Source organism: Apaloderma vittatum, unplaced genomic scaffold (assembly GCF_000703405.1).
Source record: "Apaloderma vittatum isolate BGI_N311 unplaced genomic scaffold, ASM70340v1 scaffold1442, whole genome shotgun sequence".
NCBI lineage: Eukaryota > Metazoa > Chordata > Aves > Trogoniformes > Trogonidae > Apaloderma > Apaloderma vittatum.
Genome location: NW_009702901.1, coordinates 59,307 through 81,556, shown reverse-complemented (window position 1 = coordinate 81,556; position 22,250 = coordinate 59,307). Strand labels below are relative to the sequence as shown.

The window sequence follows — 22,250 nt, the reverse complement described above, 5'->3', positions numbered from 1 at the left end:
AAATAAACGTGGATGTACACAGCCATTTCTTACATTCACATAACAGCTACAGAGTAGTCACAGAATGATAGGATAAGTTAGGTTAAACAAAATCTCAAGAAGTCATCTTCTTCAATCTCCTGCTCAAAGCAGGGTCAGCTTGTTACATATCATAGACAGAAATAGACAGAAATGTGTAAAATGGGCCTCAGGCAGGAATGCAAGGAAAGACATCAACTGTGGCTGGCACCCTGGAAGGAGGAAATTGCTGTATGGGCCCTTGGCAATCAAGGACTATCAATGATGTCTGCAAGGACAATCAACTGTGGCTGTTCGCTGGATGAACGCATAGATAGCAGACTCCAGTCAAGAAGGACTCCACAAAGAAGAGAGACGGACCTTCTACAGGAAGTTTGCAAGAAGATACCTCTCCATCAGCTACGAGGGATCACTAGAAGACCACTGAAGACCTCCAGGGAAGCCTTTCAGAGATCCAGGCTGCATGCGTAATAACTATGTATATAGCATAATTAGTTCCTGGAAATAGAATAGGTATAATCTTTCCGGGAAAACTGATGCCTATGTATGTAACAGCTGGATATAAGCTTGGACGGGTAACAGACACAGTATGCATGGTAGGCAGAATTATCCTCTCGACATGCATCTGGCTGCAATAAAGAAACGTCTGCTTTCTAATACTAAAATTGAGTGTTAGAGAGTTCTTCACTGACTAGATTTCAGGAACAGATTTTGACCCCCCAGATGGGACTTTGCTTTTGAATCTCGATGGATCTGGGGATCATGGGACCTCAGCCAACACTGAGGGATTCTTGGGGAGAACCTCTGATCCTCAGACCAAAGAGTTCACAGCAAAGAACCCTGAGAAATAAAAAGGTAAAGGCATTTCTTTTCGTAACGGGAATCTAAAGGGGAATTTAAAGGGGAAAACGTGAGAAAAGCTTGCATATAAGCCGCGGCAAAAGTTTCGCCAGGTTGAGCTATAAAGGTACCTAAGGTAAAAACTATATTCCATACACTAGCACAGGGACACTTGGAGTATCAGAGAATTGTGGGTTTGAGTCTCACTGTTTGGTGAGATAGATCCCCAACAGATTACAATCTTGTGTTAACTGTTTGGTTTTCTGAGGGGTGGTTTGTCTTCTTTGTTTGTTTGCTTTTGAGTTTAACTCGCTGTTTTGTTGGGGTTTGGTTGTTTTTGTTTTTTGCTGTTGTTTTTGCTGTTGTGCATCACTTTTGTAATGGGTAATAAACCCTCTACAGATGGAGGGAATTCTGAAATGTTCCCCTCTGGGACGTGTCTTGAAACACTGGAAACAGGTTGGGGTGGGGAGAGGACTCTCTGACAAAAAAACAATTAATACAATACTGTAATGATTGGTGGCCATTGTATACTCTGAGGGAACAAGAAAAATTGCAAAGGAATGGAACTACAAATTACAATACTATTTTACAACTTACGTTATTTTGTAAGCGGTAAGGGAAATGGAATGAGCTTCCGTATGTAGATTTACTTTTCACTTTGCGATATCATTCAGAATGGCAAAAAAACTGCAAACTAATACCCTCTAACCCTTTTGTGATGGTTTCAGAAAGGCATAGGAAGGATGAGGGAGACAGTGGTGATAGGAAGTGTCAGGGAGAGAGTGGTTTGAGGAGGCGCTGCTCTGATTGTAGTAGAGGCAAGAGATGTGTTAAACACACAAAGGGAATTTTACAAGAGGAGAGCGAGTTCAAGGATGTAGATTTATTGGTGAGCCGTGAGCTCCCACCCCGAGGCGGGTGGCAGTGGTGAGGGATGCAATACTGGGACAAGATGTGAGAGCAGCTGTCAGGGAACGCCAAGAGAAGGGGGGCAGGGAGGACACTTTACCGTCAGGGCTCAAGACGAGATGAGACTCTGTTTCAGAGGGTCCTGGCTTGCTGCTGATCAATGCGACGGGGGCACTGGAAAAGGGAATGCCCTCAGAAAGAGTTAGAACCTAGCCAGTAAGCTGTGAAGTTGATGATGGCTGAGAGTGAGGATGAAGAATGAAGAGGACTGGGGTTGGGGGGTATCCTCAGCTGACCCCCTTGTTACTTTGAAAGTGGGGAATGAGAATATAGATTTTTTTTTTTAATTAATACAGGGACTGCGTATTCAGTACTTAATATATGTAACAGAACACTTAGTAAAAACAAGACCAGTGTTGTTAGTGAAATTGGGAAAATTCAGACAAAATTCTGTTTAGAGCCCCTGAAATTACAAGTACATAAACAGTGGGTGATGCATCAATTCCTGTACATCCTGGAATGCCCTGTGAATTGTTTGGGAAGAGATATGCTTGGAAAATCGAATGCACAAATTTAATTCAAAAGAAAAAAAAATAAAGAAAGAAATCCCTGAAATAAACTGGGCCGAGGCCAGAATTTTTATGTTACAGGAAGAGATACAGGCTGATGTGCCTCGAGGACTGGGAAAAAGAAGTAAACGCTGAAGTATGGGCAACCCAGATTCCACGAAAGTTGAGAAAAGCATATCTGGTAACAATTAAACTGAAGCCAGGAGTCAGATCAGTAAGATCGAGACAATACCCTCTTATTCCTAGGCTAGCTAAAGAAGGGTTACAGGAGTTAAAAGACAAATTTCTTAAATATGGTATTCTGGCAGAATGTGAATCCCCATTTTAATACTCTTATATTACCTGTTCAGAAACCCAGCGGGACATATAGAATGGTATAATATTTAAGGGGTATAAATAAAATAACAGAGGACCTCCACTCAGTTGTGGCAAATCCTCATACTCTTTTAACTGCTCTGGGTGACAGTCAAAAGTGGTTCTCAGAGTCATAGAATGTTAGGGGTTGGAAGGGACCTCGAAAGATCATCTAGTCCAACCCCTCTGCTAGAACAGGATCCCCTGGGGCAGCCACACAGGATTGCATCCAGGTGGGTTTTGAATGTCTCCAGAGGAGACTCCACAACCTCTCTGGGCAGCCTGTTCCAGTGCTCTGTACTAGACCTTAAGGATGCCTTCTTCTTCTGCATACCTGTTAGCTCAGAAAGCCAACCAATACTTGCCTTTGAGTGGGAGAATTCTCACATAGGCAGAAAAACACAGTTCACCCGGACAGTGTGGCTGCAAGGATTCAAGAACAGTCCAAGTATATTTAGTAACCCACTGGCAAGGGAACCAGAGGACTGGAGACTGGAAAACCCTGAAGGAAGGCTGCTACATACTCATTGCAATGGAAGACAGAAGCCAGCATCAGACATTGACAAGGGATGATGTGAATCTCAAAAAAACAACCACAGTGAGTCCTGCCACGTTTCTAAACACCAAAGAGCCTGTTGCAGATCTAGTGCATGACTGTTTATAGAAGTGGTTTATGCATGTTGACCTGCTCTCAAGGATGAACCTCTGGACAATCCTGACCTGGAGCTGCATACGGACGGTAAAAGCTTTGTTGAAAATGGGACGCAGATGGCCAGTTTTGCTGTGGTAACTACCGAAAAGGTACTGGGGCAGGGGAGCTTCCAAAAAGCACTTTGGCCCAAAAGGCTGAGAGAATAGAGTAGTCGACACCCACAGAACTATTTGGAAGGAGAGAGGTTTGCTGTCTACCCAGGGCTCACCGATAAAACACCAAAAGGAGATCCTGAGACTACTACAAGTCATGAAGAACCCCATCCTTGTTATCATGCACTGAAAGGAACATCAAAAGGGAAATACTCTGGTGAACACTGGTAACTGGCTGGCAGGCATCACGGTTAAACAGGTTGCATGACAAGGGATTTTATTAGTGCCTGTAAAGGTCTCTTGGACACCCAAGGAAAGTAAATCCTAGCATAACAACCCTGATAATTGCTTAGCAGATGCGTTCAAAACCACGAAGGAGGGTGAATGATGGGTGGCTGGAGAAAGGAAGGTAATAGTTCCTCCTTCCCTTATGACTGAGTTAGCAAAGCAAATACATCAGGAAACACACTAAGGAATTGAATCAATGTTAACTGAATTACAGAAGACGAGTAGTGAGTGCGGGAATCGCAGAATCACGGAATCACAGAATGTTAGGGGTTCAAAGTGACCTCAGAAGATCACCTAGTCCAGCCCCCCTGCCAGAGCAGGATCACCTACAGTAGGTCACACAGGAACATGTCCAGGCGGGTTTTGAATGTCTCCAAAGAAGGAGACTCCACAACCTCTCTGGGCAGCCTGTTCCAGTGCTCTGTCACCCTCACAGTGAAAAAGTTTTTTCTAATATTTTTGTGGAACCTCCTATGTTCCAGCTTGTATCCATTACCCCTTGTCCTGTGATTGGACATCACTGAAAAGGGCCTGGCTCCATTCTCCTGACACTCACCCTTGACATATTTATAAACATTAATGAGGTCACCCCTCAGCCTCCTCTCCTCCAAGCTAACGAGACCCAGCTCCTTTAGCCTTTCCTCATCAGGGAGATGTTCCACTCCCTTCATCATCTTTGTGGCTCTGTGGTGGACTCTCTCAAGCAGTTCCCTGTCTCTGAGGGTCTCAGAACTGGACACAATATTTCAGATGTGGGCTCACCAGGGCAGAGTAGAGGGGGAGGAGAAACTCCCTCGACCTACTAGCTACTTCTCCGGATGCCATTGGCCTTCTTGGCCATGAGGGCACATTGCTGGCTCATGGGCATCTTGCCGTCCACCACAAGCCCCAGGTCCCTTTCCCCTACGCTGCTCTCCAACAGTTGTAGTCAATGGGGCAGAGTCCAGATCATTGATGAATATATTGAATCCACTAGACACATGCCGCCAACTGGACTCTGGCCCATTGACTACAACTCTCTGATTTCTTCCCTTCAACCAGTTAGCAACTCACCTCACTACTTGCTCACCCAGACCACACTTCCTCAGTTTACCTACGAGGATGCTGTGGGAAACAGTGTCAAATGCCTTGCTGAAATCCAGATAGACCACGTCCACTGCATGGCCACCATCCATCCACCTGATTATGTCTTCATATAAGGCTACCACATTAGTCAGACATGACTTCCCCTTGGCAAAACCATGTTGACTGCTCTTAATGACCCTCTTATCTTTGATATGCCTAGACACAGCACCGAAGATAACTTATTCCATCAGCTTTCCAGGGATGGAGGTGAGGCTGACCAGCCTGTAGTTACCCGGGTCATCCTTCTTGCCCTTCTTGAAGGCTGGAGCGACATTCGCTTTTCTCCAGGCCTCAGGCACCTCACCTGTTGTCCACGACTTACCAAAGATGATGGAGAGTGGCCTAGCAATGCCTGCTGCCAGCTCCCTCAGCAGCCCAGAGTGCATCCCATCAGGGCCAATGGATGTTCAATATCCTAACTGATCCCTAACCAAATCCTCCTCAACCAGGCCAAACTCCTCCCTTATCCTGACTTCCTCTGGGGCCTCAGGAGACTGAGTCTCCTGAGGACAGTCTCCAACAGTGTAGACAGAGGCAAAGAAGGCATTCAGTAACTCTGTCTTCTCTGTATCCTCTGTCAGCCGGGAACCCACTTCATTCAGCAGTGGGCCTATACTGTCTTGAGTGTTAGCTTTGTCTGCAGTGTATTTAAAGAAGCCCTTTCAATCGTCCTTGACCTCCCTTGCAGGCCCAGAGAACAAGGTTTAATTCCAATGAGGCCTTAGTTTTCCTAGTTGCCTCCCTAAATCCTCTGATCACAGTCTTATATTCGTCCCAAGTGGCCAGCCCCTCCTTCCATGATCTATAGACTCTCTTCTTCCACATGAGTTTGCCCAGCAGTTCCCTGGTTAACTATGCAGGTCTCATGGTTCTGTTTCTCGTTTTCCTACCTGTTGGGATGCACTGATCTTAAGCATGGAAGAAGTGGTCACTGAATACTGACAGACTCTCTTGGGCCCCTTTGCCTTGTAGTACCCTGTCCTATGTGGTGGCTTCCCCTAGCAATTGCTCAAGAAGGCACTGCTGAAGTCCAGAGCTGCGATTCTGCTAGGTATTCTGTTCCTATCACACAAAATCCTGAACTCCAACATCTCATGGTTGCTGCAGCTGAGATTGCCCTCAACCCTCATTGCTTCAACCAGACTTTCCTTGTTGGTGAGCACAAGGCCCAGCAGCGCTCCTCTCCTGGTCGGCTTATCCAGAATTTGCATCAAGTCATCATTAATGCACTGGAGGAACCTCCTGGTCTGTGGATGACTGGCTGTGTAGGCCTTCCAGCAAATATCTGAGTACTTAAAATCCCCCATGAGAACCAGGGCCTGTGATTGAGAGGCTGCTGTCAGCTGCTTGTAGAAGGCCTCATCATCTTTCTTATTCTAATCAGGTGGTCTGTATTAGACATCCCCCACAGTATCACCTGTGTTAGCCTGCCCCTTCATTCTCACCCACAAACTCTCGACTTGCTCCTCATCCTCTCCTGGATAGATCTCAATACATTCCAGTTGCTCTCTCAGGTAAAGAGCAACCCCACCACCTCGCCTTGTTGGCCTGTCTTTCCTAAAAAAGGAAATAGCCATCCAAGCCCACATTCCAGTTATGCAAGTTGTCCCATCATGTCTCTGTAATCGCAATGAGATCATAGTTCTCCAACTGCACACAGATTTCTAATTCCCCCTGCTTATTCTCTATGCTTCTTGCATTGGTACACACACACTTTAGAGGCTTAATTGAGGAGCATCTGTTACCATTGCTTGTGCCATATTTGTTGGAGTGGATGCACTTGAGCAGGGTCACTGTTTTGACCCCTAACCCTGGGATACCTCCCCCTGGCTTGTCTGTAGTGAGATAGGTTTTATCCTCTTCCCCCTTCCAATCTAGTTTAAATCCCTATCAGTCAGTCCAGGCAGCTCACAAGTGAGAAATCTCCTCTCTCTCTGCGACAGCCCCACTCCATCTATAACTCTCATACCCGGTGCCACGTACACTTCCCCGTGATCATAACACCCAAGTCATAAAATCATGAACTGTTGCTAGCAGCATATGCTTTCCGGTCCCTTTCAGTATTCCTACCTGCTACTGAAGGGATAGAAGAAAAAAACTACCTGTGCCCCCAATCCTTCGATCAATCGTCCTAGTAACTTAAAGTCCTTTTTAATCCTCTTTACACTCCTTTGTTCAATCTCATTGCTGCCAGCTTGGACAATTAGCAGCGGGTAATAGTCAATAGGATGCACCAGACCAGGGAGTTTTCTGGTAACGTCCCTAACCCGAGCTCCAGGGAGGTAACAGATTTCCCTGTGGGCTGGGTCCGGGTGGCAGATGGGACCCTCTGTTCCCCTCGGGATGGAATCTCCAATGACAACTACCCTCCTTTTCTTCTTTGTTGGACTGGTCCTAACGCATGGGGCTGACTCACTCTCCATAGACAGCCCCATGACTGCACATCCATCCACCTCTTCACTTCCTTGGGTCTCCTTTTCCAGAGCCCCATACTTGTTCTGCAGAGGCAACTGGGGAGGTGAGGGAGACCGGGTGGAGACTCGCCTACCTCTCCGAGCCAGGACCTGTTTCCATTCCCCACCAACTCTTAGATTCCTTCCTTTGGCCGGATGGTCAGATGGAAGAGGATCCCTCACTGCGTGTGGAGCTTGCTGTGTGTGCATCAGTGAGTGGCTCCACCAATCCATCTCCTTTTCAAACTCCCTGACACTCTTCAACCTCTCCACTTCTCCCTTTAGCTCTGCCATAAGGCAGAGAAGGCCGTCCAACCGACCGCATCTCACACAGGCACTCTCAGTTGCAGCCTCTGGGAAGCACAGGCTCAGACACTACCTGCAGCCAGAAGCCTGCACAGTTGCATTCTTATGCTGGAGTACTGTTTGGGTCCCCACACTCCTTCCTGTGGTGGCTTTCTGTCTGGTGGCAACCAATGTTAAAGATCATAAAGTCTGTGGCAGGGAAATGTGAGGTATGCCTAAAGAACAACCCCCTAAACCTAAAGAGACCATCGCTAGGACATACCAAGCAGGGAAATTCACCACGAGACTATGGGCAAACAGATTTTACTGAGCTCCCCCCAAAAGAGGGATACAGATATTTTTTGGTAGTTGTACACCTTTTTGGAATGGCTAAAGGCTTTTTCCCACTCACACCAACACGGCTTGGAAAGTAATAAAGTCTATTTTAAAACAAATACCTATCCAGGACTGAATGGCTCTTGATATGATTTTGGCATCAAAAGGAGAAGGAGTATGCGAAGTGTTAAGTATGAGCCGTTGTGTATACGTAGACCAAGGTGGGAGAATTTCAACAGATATAAATGAGATTTGGCTACAAAATAAGATCTTACATGAGATCCAACAATATGATACCTCCTGTGAGTTTTCCGAGGTTTGGAACTGGTTAACATCCTGGGTACCTGATTTAGGTTTATGGCTAAAAAAATTAATTGGAATAATAATATGTATAATAATAATGTTCATGGGGTTTTTTTATGTGCTTGGTAGTTGCTTATGTAACTGCTGTAACCTTTTGAGAGCCAAAAGAAGGAAGAATTATTAAATCTGAAGTTGAGCTCTATTGACAAAGGTAACAGAGCTCAAAAGGGAGAAAATGTTACTATAGACAGAAATAGACAGAAATGTGTAAAATGGGCCTCAGGCAGGAATGAAGGAAAGACATCAACTGTGGCTGGCACCCTGGAAGGAGGAAATTGTTGTGTGGGCCCTTGGCAATCAAGGACTATCAATGATGTCTGCAAGGACAATCAACTGTGGCTGTTCGCTGGATGAACGCATAGATAGCAGACTCCAGTCAAGAAGGACTCCACAAAGAAGAGAGACGGACCTTCTACAGGAAGTTTGCAAGAAGATACCTCTCCATCAGCCACAAGGGATCACTAGAAGACCACCGAAGACCTCCAGGGAAGCCTTTCAGAGATCCAGGCCGCACGCGTACAACTATGTATATAGGATAATTAGTTCCTGGAAATAGAATAGGTATAATCTTTCCGGGAAAACTGATGCCTATGTATGTAACAGCTGGATATAAGCTTCGATGGGTAATAGACACAGTATGCATGGTAGGCGAAATTATCCCCCCCGACATGCATCTGGCCGCAATAAAGAAATGTCTGCTTTCTAATACTAAAATTGAGTGTTAGAGAGCTCTTCATTGACTGGATTTCAGTAAAAAGTCGAGGTCAGACAATGCTACTCAGGTTCTGGTTCCTCAGTCTAGTCCTGAAAAATTCAAAAAATGGAGACTACACAATCTCATTGGGCAACCTTCTCCACCACTTGACTGTCCTCATAGTGAGAAATTTATTACTTTCAGCCAGAACCTCTCATTTCAGTTTATGTTCATTGCTTCTCACCCTTTCCAGGTATGGAAAGGACAGATGAAACACTGATGAAATCAGAGAGAATCAGTCCACTTTCAAGGGATAATGCAAGAGAGTTTCATTCTATTTTACTTCATCCAGTTTAAGAGTTTACATAACTCAGATGGGTCTTTATAGGACAGAGAAGCTCCCTTAGCTGCCACATTCCTTCATCCACAGGCATGTTTTACATAAGACAAACCTTTAGAGCAAGCTGACAGTTTTCTAACCCACTGGATGGCGGAAGCAGTGAGACATCTTCAAATTCAATATACCCGGTATTAAAGGGTAGGGGCGAAGGGAGAAGAGTGGGAGCAAGATGGGAATGAGATGAAAATTACTTTGGACAGAGTGGTAGCAAATTGCTTAAGACAGCAAGATATGAAATGAGAATACAAGAAGTTCTTTCACCTTTGTAGCCAAAAGATTTCCAAGGTTTTCAGTGAATTCAGACTTCATTGAATTCTTCACACTCTAGGGTCACAGCTCTCTTTTTTTGTATTTCTCAAAACACAGCAGCTAGAGTTCTAAAATCCTCTTCAACTGCACAGACTGTAGTCCTCCTCAAATTGCTGCCAGTAGCATCCCTGTCTTGAAGAGATATTAAAAGAACCACTGTCCGTAGGAAAAGCAGCTCAAACAACTTGAAACTTTTCTGAGGGTGAGGGGGATGAGGTAGTGGAAAGACCCGAGGTAACTGGCATACTAGAACAGACACAGAACTGAAGTGTGTAAAGAAACTTAAATATAACTCTCTGTGCCAAAGGCAATGCTGTGTTCAAACCACACACAAGCACAAAGGAATAAGCACCATCGTACGTTACAGACCCTTCTTGTAGCAGATAGGTTTTGAGTAAGTAATCCTCTGATTAAAGTGGCTTGGAACTACTGCCTTTTATCAGCATGATGCCAGGAGTCTTCCAAACTGCAGGCAAGGGTTTAATAGCATTCTGAGCTCAAAGGTTTCCCTTTACCAACCATCCAAGCACCCATTCCTTCACTTAGCTTTTCATGGAATAACAAAGGTCAGATTCATCACTGAGTAAGTAAATTGCATGAATGAAGTTACATACACCATCACCTAGCCTATTATAGTGTTGATGTACCTTTCCAAAGTTCTAGATATCTTGTTTCCATAATTTTGGGCCTAAGTTCTGTCTCAATGAGACCAAGTGGCAAGAAACTGATAAATCCACTCAATTTACATTCAGGCTTGTGATTCAGGGTTCACCATTTAGTCCATTTCTAGACTACATCAAGTCATAAGAACAAGATGAGGGTGTTGAAACAGCAAAAAAAAAAAAAATCTTGGCTTAAACCCATCCTGAATAACATGTATTTACACCAAAACTAAGGAACAAAGTTCTGTGTGTGCAACTGATGAATTGTGTGGCAAGATACTTGGTCTTCCTCTTTCTAACTCATATTCCAGATCAAGGTGGCGAGATTTACGCTTTCAGGAAAAGGTCAGTTTTGTAGTTACCTAGCTATACAGAGTGGAGAAGAACTGCATTTGCAAGCTGGTATGTACTATTCAGAGCAGCAAGCGCTGTTATAATATTAAAAGTTAGAGACAATGCATTAAATTCTTTTAGGGGTGGAGACAGATTTAATCATACAGGAATGCTATACCTTTTATGTACAGCTGGTTTCCAAGCCCAGATATGCATTTAGTTATAGCAAACACAGCATATAACAGTCTTTCTCAACATGAGAAATAAGACTTTATACATTCTGGACTTATCTCCTCATGCTCACCAATGGGGTGTGAAGTGCTTCATGAATGCAGGAGTACTCAGTGTGGCAAGCGCACAGCACGTGTGAGATCTATTGTTTTGCTCTGAAAGAAGGTTGAATCAGATCCAGCATTATTTCAGACATGCCTCAGTTCATGCACACCACACTTAATGCAAAGGAAGAATTCCACTTCTATAACTGTCCCTGGACAACCTTCCTCTAAATCATTGCTGATTGAAATATCTGTCTAAAGTTTTACTAAAGTAAGGAACAACTTGAAATACATGCTGAGGTCCAGGAGTTGTCTAAGTAACATTGCTACTAGTATATTTTAAAGAAGGAGAACAACTTTTTAGAACATATGTCCCCACTTCTGCCTTGCTGCATGGAATTCTGCACTTCAGTCAGGCTAGTAGCAGGAGGGCCAAGCTCTATTAACACTAGCACTATGCTCCGATCGATGAGTATGCTCAGGACAGACACATCAGACATCCCCTTCTTTGTCAGCTCTAGGAAGAGTTCTGTAAGATTTCCACTGAAGACCTTTAGGAAACTCCAAACATGTAAACAAAGCTATGTTGTCATCAGATACAAGCTTACTTCTGTGTGCTATTGAACTTCTCCTGATCTCATGCAGTTGCTCTCCACGTTGCAAATGATGAGTCTGCACATCAAAATTCAAGAGTGAGGAACTATCTTGCATTTTTTCTGGCTTTTTTTTTTTTAAAGAGAAAAAAAAATATCTTAGAACTCACTCTGCTAGAATGACTGGCATGTAGTCTTCTTCACACCATCTGGCAACAGGACAATGACTGTAAGAGTGAGGAATCCACAACGCCATATGATAGAGATTGATGCTGGATGAATTCTCATTTTTAGGATGTTTTCTGGTTGTGAGAAGCCTGGTGTGTGATCCTCAAACAGAATCTAGAATTTGAACACACACCAAGAACAGAGGAATAAGAAAAGTTTAAAGTTTTTTGAAAACTATGCCAGCTGTTGAGCTTAGTGGGCAAACACTCTGCCTCTTCTGCAATGGCTACAGCAAATCTTAAGCCACTACAGTGCTTATAGATCCCAGGTCAGCTTGCAAGGCTCAGTGACCTTCAAGACACCAAAAAATTTCTTTCTAAACATCCCATGCTGCATGTGCTAATCTACGTGGCCTAAGATATAGGGAAGTAATTATCTTTGCTCTTTTTACATTATTTGCAGTGGTAGACTCAGTACCAAGAAGAAACACGCCAGAGGTCACCTGGTAAAGGATTATACAAGAACTGACTCATCACCCATGTGCTAGAGTGACTATTCAGATGAAGTTACATGTCTAAACAAAAAAAATAGCCTCTCCAGTTACAAGGGAAACTGAGAACTTTTCAGGCAGGTGTAGGTTCATGGGAATGCTGCTTTCCTCACACTCCCAGCATGTCTATGACAGATCTACTGCTTCCAGCATGTCCTTGGGGACCTCCCAGTACAGGCACGTGCACTGCTTCTGCTGGGCTGCCTGTCATGCATTGGAGATTCCACTGCGATTCAGGCAGAGACTTACCTCAATACCTAGAAAGAAATGATGAAGTGTGTGAACACATTTGCTCTTCTAGCAGTGCCTGCACCTAGAGAGAAGGCTCAGCTTTCTCCATCCATCAGAAGGGAGGTAAAGCCTAAAATCCCAAGGTGTGAGCTAGTTAAACTTGCTCACTGCTGTTCTACAGCATAGCCAAGATGATGTATATAGAGATGGAATGATAAATACATAGAAAAAGAAGAAAGTAAGGAGGATGATAATGTTGTGAGCCTGTGAGTAAAGTCATGAATCTTCCTTTGTAATTTTCTCTAATATCCTCTTGTATAACCTCAAAAAAAGCTCTTGTTAACAGAAGACTCACATTTATTGAGGCTCCTCTGGATGGAGGCTCTGCCCTTTCTTATTAAGCACTTTCCTTTGTTTATGTTCGTCTTTGCTGATAGTGCATCACCCAGGCTGGTAACACATTGAACAACATAATCAACCTCCCCTTGAGTATGTACACTAGCTTATCTGCTCAGTCTGCTCTACACAGACTGAGCTTGTATGGATTTTTGTGTTGGGGTTTTAGTATGAGAAGAGGGGCTCTGGCCAAGGCCAAGCCAATCAGCAACAGCGGCAGCACCTCTGTGACAATATATTTAAGGAAGGAAAAATAAACTGATGGGAAACCTGCAGTAGAAAGGAGTGGGATGTGAAACAACTCTACGTACACCAAGTTCAATGAAGAAGGAGGCGGGGAAAGTATGCTAGAGTAGAGATTTCCCTGTAGCCCATGGTGAGACAGCAGGCTGACCCCAGGCAACTCACAGAGGTTAACAGTGGAGCAGATACCCACCTGCACTCTGTGGAGGACCCTATGCTGAAGCAGGTGGCTGTGCCCATGGCAAGACCAATGCTGAAGCACTCTGTTCTTGAAGCACTGCAGTCTGTGAAAACGGCCCAAGATAGAGCAGTTCAGAAGAAGTGTAGCTTGTGGGAAGAGCTCACATTGTAGAAGTTCATGGAGGACCGTCTCTTATGAGAGAGAGACCTTGTGCTGGTGCACTGTAAGAGTATGAGTTGTCCTTCCCCTAAGCAGGGAATAGTAGAAGAGACAACATGTGATAAGCTGACTTCAATCTCCATTCCCCAACCTCCTGCATTGCTGGGAAGGAGGAAGTAGCGAAATCGAGAGTTAAGTTGATCCTAGAAACAAGGGAAGGGTAAAGGGAAGATGTTTTTAAGATTTGAATTTGGTTCTCATTATCCTACTCTGATCTGACGATTTGTTTGGTAACAAATTATCTCAACCCACAAGACTTTTACTGTATTTTCTCCTTCACATTCCAATGGGGGAAGATGTGAGCAAGTAGTTGCATCGTGCTTTGTTGCCAGCTGGGCTTAAATCACGACAATGGGGAAGGACATGTTCTTTTCCGATTTAACTTTTAACAGATTTCCAGGAGACTGGAATTCATCTTTCCATTTATGGCCAGAAGCCTTTTCGTGACTTACTGAGATCTTCCAGTCTTCAAAGGGTACCAGCAGTATGCTTCTGTGTTGATTTGGGATTGACTCAATGCATATTGAGGACTTCCCACCTACAAGATCTAGCATGCCCGGTTCCCAGAACAACTATGTGACTAGCCTCTTGTGAGCAATGCATCAATAATAAAACTGAATTCCTTCTTCCTTAAACATCTGCCTTTGACTTTCTGGCATGGTATTTTTTATGCCCTGAATAGCCTTTGAAGCTACCCTGAACAGAAGAGGGACACTATATATTCTATCAACAATATTACAACAGCCTTCTGAATTCTCTTCACAACAGTGCATTTGCTCCATGAGGAACGCCACATGGCCTCTTACATCCCAGGGAAAGTAAAGATTTTCAGAAATACTGAAATACACAAAGAGCAGTTTCTCTCTGTCCACCGTATCTCTGAGGGAGATATACAATACAGAGATCAGAACCCCCTGCAGTGGCTGATGTCCAAAGACATGGTGTATATTAAAACTTCAAGACAGGGCACTGGCCTTAGACACTTCTAAGCCTGTAAGAAACCAAGACACTGATGTTCCATATGCTCTTCCACTCAACTTTCAAACCATCGTCCTAACTTAAGGGCCTAGCTGGCTCCAATGCTCCTTCACTACCCATTCTAGAGCACAGAAAACACAGCTCCTGACCTGGAAATGATAGAAGGGGTTTTGCCAACACACAACTCTCAGGGCAGGCGTGCCCCTCAGATAACATCATTTTTTAGTCCCATAATCACAGACTCCACTCCCTACATTTTTGCTAATGTAAATTTTGAGACTAGAGCTGACCTTAATTTTACTATCATTCAAGTAAACTGATTTTTATATTTAGCTCGTATCATGCTAGGCACCTTGTAGGCAAAAAATTGTAAGTTGCAGGTAAGGGGCTCTCTGCAAAGCCAAGTAGCAAGCTATAAAGGAAATCAGATGCAGTCTACTATCTCATTCTTGTGGCCAGCATTTGTTATCATATCTTAGAAGAATGCAGCTCTTTGTGTAAAAACTTGGCTGACAGTATATCTCCATATGAGTGATGATAGTCCTTCAAAGGCGAGTTTCAAGTGCATTCTGTGTTTGAAGGTGAGAAGTCAGAGAGTTGTGGTCAATGGGACAGAGTCTAGCTGTAGGCCTGTATCTAGTGGAGTCCCTCAGGGGTCAGCACTGAGACCAATACTATTCAATATATTCATCAATGACCTGGATGAGGGAACCGAGTGCACTGTTAGCAAGTTTGCTGATGAAACAAAACTGGGAGGAGTGGCTGACACACCAGAAGGTCGTGCTGCCATTCAGCAAGATCTAGCCAGGCTGGAGAGTCAGGTGGGGAGAAATTTAATGAAATAAAATAAGGGCAAGTGAGGAGTACTGCATCAGGGAAAGAATAACCCGATGTGCCAGAATAGGTTGGGGACTGATCTGTTGGAGAGCAGCATAGGGGAAAGGAACCTGGGGGTCCTGGTGGACAGCAGGACGACCATGAGCCAGTCATGTGCCTTCGTGGCCAAGAAGGCCAATGGCATCCTGAGGTGTATTAGGAGAGTACCAGGTTAAGAGAGGTCCTTCTCCCCCTCTATTCTGCCCTGGTGAGGCCACATCTGGAATACCATGTCCAGTTCTGAGCCCTTCAGCTCAAGATAGACAGGGAACTGCTTGAGAGAGTCCAGCGCAGAGCCACAAAGCTGATGAAGAGAGTGAAACACCTCCCTTATGAGGAAAGGCTGAAGGAGCTGTGTCTCTTTGGCTTGAAGAAGAGGAGGCTGAGCGGTGACCTCATTAATGTTTATAAATATGTCAAGGGTGAGTGTCAGGAGGACGAAGCCAGTCTCTTCTCAGTGATGTCTAGTGGTAGGACAAGGGGCAACGGATGCAAGCTGAAGCATAGGAGGTTCCACAGAAACATTAGGAGAAACTTTTTCACTGTGAGGGTGACGGAGCACTGGAACAGGCTCCCCAGAGAGGTTGTGGAGACTCCTTCTCTGAAGACATTCAAAACTCACCTGGACGTGTTCCTGTGTGACTTACTGTAAGTGATCCTGCTCTGGCAGGGATGTTGGACTAGATGACCTTTTGAGGTTCCATCCAAACCCTAACATTCTGTAATTCTGTGATTCCCGCACACAGACAACTGTGGTATCAACTGCTTTGATCTGGCATTTGATTGCAATGTTTCACACAGTCTGACTTAATTCCTTCTGATACCTGGATTCCAGTGATACCTGGAAGAGCTATGTTAACACGCACAGTGGTCAGGACAAACTGGAAAGGCACTATCCCCTTCAGCTCACAGGGTATGGCTGGGATTTTAAAGGATAGAAAAGTACCCATATTTTTCCCCAGTATAGTCATATCCATGAACTGAGGGAACCTTTCCTCCTCTCAGATAAGGGATCACCACAGAAAACAAACTGACCCCTCTCTAGTATTTGTCAAATGGTGTAGGCTGATGGGACTAAATACTCCTGTGGAAACTAACTTCTCCTCCTTAAGCATTCCCTGAGAACAATGGATTGCAAAACAGTATGGACGTTACAGGCATCAGGACTTTAGCCTGACCATCTCAACCATTCACCTCCTACTCAAATGCAGCATTTACAGCCACTGCTCCTCTGGAGAAATCTCTCTCAAACATGAAGTACCTCCTACACCTGATGCAAAAAATGACAACTAGTTACAGGCTTGGTAAAGCACCACAGGCCTGTTTCTGTGATGGGCCACATGTTACTGCAGCAGCTACAGACCAGCATTAGGAAGAAAATAAAAGCTAAAAGCTTGCATAAGAAAGCAGTGAAAACACCATACAGCACACCTGGATAGATAGTCTAGACCTTTCAAGGGAACAATGAGGATTTATCCTGCTGTTTCAAGCGATAATGAGCCCAGATGTAAACCAGCACATGGAGCTACAGTTTTATGAGGAATTCCAGTCATCTTGGCAGTATCAGCAATGCCAGTAACTTCTTACCTGGTTACTTTTTTCTCTCTTGTTCACCAACTTCTCAAGATCTTTAGAAATCAGCATCTTCTTAGCTACCTGCTTTCACACATGTATGCATGCATGATAGCAGCCAGACCAGGATCTCATTCCATATACAGTCCAGGATATTAAGATCACAAAGCATTTCCTTTATGCATCTGTATTTACACCAGAACATGAAATCCCCAAACACAAAAGCAAAGATGCAACACTGTTCCTGTGGCTCAGGGTGCACATCCACCCAAGGTGAGACTCACACCACACCGTACGCAGGAACTGGATTCCTAGGCATTTTCTCTGAATCGCTAGCATCGACTTTCTGAAGACAGAACACTTATGAATATCAGCACAAGCCAGCAGATTGTTTAGCTGCCAGAAGATGACAGCTTCTTAGAAACATGCATTCATTCTCAACATGTTCTACCTTAGCCTGAGGCCAAGACTTTCCTTGAAAAGTCTTTTCAAACTTTGGCATAAAGGCTGCTTTATTTTCAGCCAACATAACCACATATCTCGGAAGACAATATTTTGGGGGACGCTATCAGCAGAAGTAACTTCAAGCATGATTAAACTCAATTCTAACCACAGATAGCATGGAATGAGATAGATCATTCAGTAGTTTACTGAAATCACCCGCTTTTTCTTTTTTTTTTTTTGATTAAACAGCAGCTGAGAACCAATTGTATTATAATTGCAAGCCCACAGAGCTTTCAAGGAATAAGTTTTAAATGAAAGTATTAGTTATTTCAGACATCACAAATTTCTACTCCTGTGTAAGCTCAGCCTTTCAAGTTGAAATAATAGGGTCTTATTTCATATAGACATTTGCTTTTGCCCAATTCTCTCAAGGAGCATGCAGCACACACAAAAACTTAGGCTCCTATTTCAAATGAGCCCTTCCACATGGTTTCCAGCATTGATGAAGAGTTAGGATACATCAGTAAACAAGGAATAACTGACAAAACGCTGTTTTGTTTTCTGCCTCTCCTAAAGTGCTTTCTGTTTGGGTACGCAAATTTCCCCTCTCTTTGACTAGTCCATGTTAAATATAGTCAGAAGGACTTCACCAGATTAGTTAAGCTAAATGGCTAGCCATATAATGTTCTTTTGTTCATTAGACAGCACAGCTAACAAACAAACATAACAAAGCAGCAACTGTTTTAAGGCAAACCAAACTGTAGTGCAAAAGATCTTCTTTAGAAGTGGTAGATATATAACAGAACTCACTTGGTAAATAAACAGTGAATCTTAAAAACTCTCCAATAAGATGCATTTTCATTTGTCAACTAAAATGCAAAGAGAACACCTGTACAACAAAAAACAATAACACATAAAGCACACTTTAAATATAGCAGAATATAACCTCACCTCACCAAGGTCAAAGTTTATGGGAAGAACTTCTCTATTTCCACCAGCATTAGGACAAGAATACTGGAAACCAAATATCCAGATCGCAAAACATTGAACATGTTCAGGGAGATACCAAGCACATTTTACTGGCTCAATAAAATGCATATGCAGAACACTTGCTATATCATTACACTCCGTTAAACCCCAGTTTTGAAAGTTCCTTCAGCATCTTTGAGATCTCCTCATGTTTGCTCTGTAACGTACAGAAAAGATACAATATCTTATCAGCTGCACCAAATACAAGAAAGATGTCTTGCAATTGCCAGGGCACACAACTTTACTGTTCCTTACTTTAGCTAAGCCATCCAGTATTGTCCACTGAACCATCCCATCTATTACAGCTAATCTGGAAAAGAGATAGAACAAGTTCCTGTCCTTAACAGGAACTAAACAGAAAGAAAGAAATCAATGCACTATAAACTTTCTAATTAAAACTACAAATGCTCATCACTGCTGTATAAAGAGCAAGAACTTATGGGACTAATTTGTTTTTCTGTGAAATTACTCAACTAGAATGAATAGATATACACCAATGAGAAATAGAAGTTCCCAGTCTCTCTATAAGATACATTTCATTTCTTCTCTCTTCCAAAATGCTATTTAAAAAAGAAAAACAGGACCACTTGCATGAAAAAGGATCTTTTCATCCAACAGCCTCATCTTCCCCCACTGATTAATCTTTCCTGAGGGCCCAAAATGGGAGCTGCCAATAGAAAAGGAAAGCATAATGAAAAAAATAGGACCTGCTCAAAACATAAAAAAAAAATGTACAATAGATCCACACAAAGATGAGTGTTTACTGAGTCAAATCATCAGAAATTAAAAAACATATGGCCCAGCAAACTTTACAGACTGCATAGCCAAAAAATAGGAAATGGATGCAAATAATATGAGGAAAATAAACAGACAATAGAGTTGCACAATGTTAGGACAGGTGTTTCAGACAGTCCAAACTCCAACAACAATACCACCATCAACCACTTCCCTACATAACAGAAAAATAAAGACACTACCAAGAACAGCAGTCAAAGACTCACAGGCATCCTAAAGCGTCTGATTTTGACCATAGGTAAAAATAAATAAAAAATCAGAGAAGTGATAAAGGGAAGGAAGTGGAGGGAGGGGAGAGAGGAATGTGAGGAAAGAAGGAAGCTGCACAAAGATGTAGCTTTGCATCCTTCCTCCAACAGAGAGAAGACCAACAAGTCTGAATCTGACTGAGATAAAAAAGGCCATAAGCAAACTGATCAACTGCTTTTAAGTGAACTAACACAATGTCATGCTTTGGTCATTCCTACTACATACACAGATGACAGCCTTGACATTGCAAAACTGAGTAATACACACACCAACTCCCACTGTCCACATTTGCATCTTCCTACATGTCAGCAAAAACCATCTAAATTCACTATTGAGGATCAGAGTGGTATTTTTAGATACCAAAACATCTGCAGGCACATGAAAAGCCTCCACAGTATTTACTGTTGACTACCTAAGCATCTTCAGAAACATGGTTTTGCGTGCCAAAGGACATTTCTTTTTCATAGCAGCTGTAATATCCATGTGAACTGTTAGGCAAATAAACTAACACAAGCAATTGTCTTTTCTTACCAGTCATTATTCTCTGTGCTTCATATGGTTCCATATAGCCAGTGTTCTGCCCTTTTCCCAAGCTGTTCAACTCACTTTTTGCATCAAATGGATCTGAGTAGTCATCAGCCATCAATACCTAAAAGACAGGAAAGTAATTATTACTAGGATCTCAAGTCTTGTGCAAAGCACAAGGCAGTAACACTCTACCAGCAAAAAGAAATTTCCCATAGCTACATCCCATGCCAGAGGACAAATACGTAATTGCCATAAATCAATTACTAAGTGGTGCTGAGATACAAGCGTGCTCCTGATCGTACCAGAAACCTCAAAAAGGCAGACTCTATGTCAAAAGATTCTGGACTAATACAAGGTATGGAATAACCGAGATGGACAAATTAGAAAGATCCAATCAGTCAGCATATTTAATCCAGTGCAACTCTTATCAGACAAGTTTGCTAATATTCAGGAAGAAAAACAACATACTTTCACTTGCAGATACTTCACCCTCTCTGCTTTTCATGTTTATCAGCTACAACTGAAAATACCGTTAAGAAAAAAAATACTTGAAGGCTATTCTCCCACTGCATTAATAAGAAGCTTTGTCATTTCTCAGTTGAATAGAACAAGGTACAAAACAAGCTTGTTTAAACTTCCTTGCTTGAACCAACCTGTGCCATTCTTTCTCTCAAAAGGACAGTATATTCATCTGTATTTTGTTATTTAGGATAAGGCAGCGAAAAGAAATTATTTGTCATAAGAGAAAATTTTATTCCTCCATTAGGAGACTAGAAAAACCTGAAGGTTAGAAAATCATAGAATCATAGAATGGCATAGGCTGGAAGGGACCTTAGAGATCATCTAGTCCAACCTCCCTGTCATGGGCAGGGACGCCTCTCAACTAGATCAGGCTACTCAAGGCTCCGTCCAACTTGGCCTTGAACCCCTCCAGGGGGGGGCCAGCCACAACATCTCTGGGCAATTTATTCCAAAGTCTTGCCACCCTCGTACTAAAGAATTTTTTCCTGAGGTCCAATCTAAATCTATTCTCCTTCAACTTAAACCCATTTCCCCTTGTCCTATCACTGGACACCCTTGTAAAAAGTCCTTCCCCAGCTGTCATGTAGGTTCCCTTCAGGTATTGGAAGGCAGCTATTAGGTCCTCCCAAAGTCTTCTCTTTTCCAGACTGAATAGCCTCAGCTCCTGCAGCCTGTCCTCGTAGCAGAGGTGCTCCAGCCCCTGGATCATCCTTGTGGCCTCCTCTGAACACGCTCCAGCAGATCCACATCCCTCTTATGGTGGGGGCACCAGAACTGGATGCAGTATTCGAGGTGAGGTCTCACAAGAGCAGAATAAAGGGGGAGAACAACCTCTCTTGACCTGCTGGCTACACTTTGCTTGATATATCCCGGGATGCGGTTGGCCTTCCGTGCTGCATGAGTGCACTGCCAGCTCATGTTGAGATTCTCATCTATGAACACCCCCGAATCCTTCTCTTCAGGGCTACTCTCAACCCACTCTGTGCCCAGTTTGTATTTGTGCCTGGGATTAGCCCGGCCCAGGTGCAGGACCTTGCATTTTGACTTGTTGAAGCTCATGCAGTTTGCACTGGCCCATTTCTCAAGCCTATCAAGGTCCCTCTGGATGGCATATCTTCCCTCAAGTGAGTCTACAGCACCACCAGCTTGATGACCTTGGCAAACTTGCTGAGGGTGCACTTGATGCTGTTGTCCATGTCGCTGACTAAGATGTTGAACAGCACTGGACCCAGAACAGACCCATGAGGAACACCGCTTGTCACTGGTCTCCATGTGGACATCGAGCCATTGACCACAACTCTTTGAGTGCGACCACCCAGCCAGTTCTTTATCCACCAAGCGGTCCAACTGTCAAATCCATGTCTCTCCATTTTAGAGACAAGGATGTCATGTGGGACAGTGTCAAATGCCTTGCACAAGTCCAGGAAAATGACATTGGTTGCTTTTCCCCATGTCAACCAGTGCTGTAGCTTTGTTGTAGAAGGCTACTAAATTAGTCACGCACGACTTGCCCCTCGTGAAGCCATGTTGGCTGTCACCAGTCACTTCACTATTTTTCATATATTTTTATGTGCCTTAGTACAGCTGCCAGGAGAATCTGCTCCATGATTTTACCTGGCACAGAGGTAAAGCTGACTGGTCTCACCCCTTTCCCTA

At 43.6% G+C, this 22,250-nt stretch overlaps 1 protein-coding gene across 1 annotated transcript in view; it reads right to left on the bottom strand.

The window, feature by feature from the left end:
* LOC104270127 (SH2 domain-containing adapter protein B-like) overlaps positions 1 to 22,250 on the bottom strand; it is a 50,815-nt gene that overhangs the window by 11,835 nt on the left and 16,730 nt on the right. Inside the window, exon 4 of the mRNA XM_009864394.1 lies at positions 20,076 to 20,193. Within this exon, the coding sequence (XP_009862696.1) occupies positions 20,076 to 20,193 (118 nt within the window). The remainder of the gene's footprint in view (positions 1 to 20,075; positions 20,194 to 22,250) is intronic.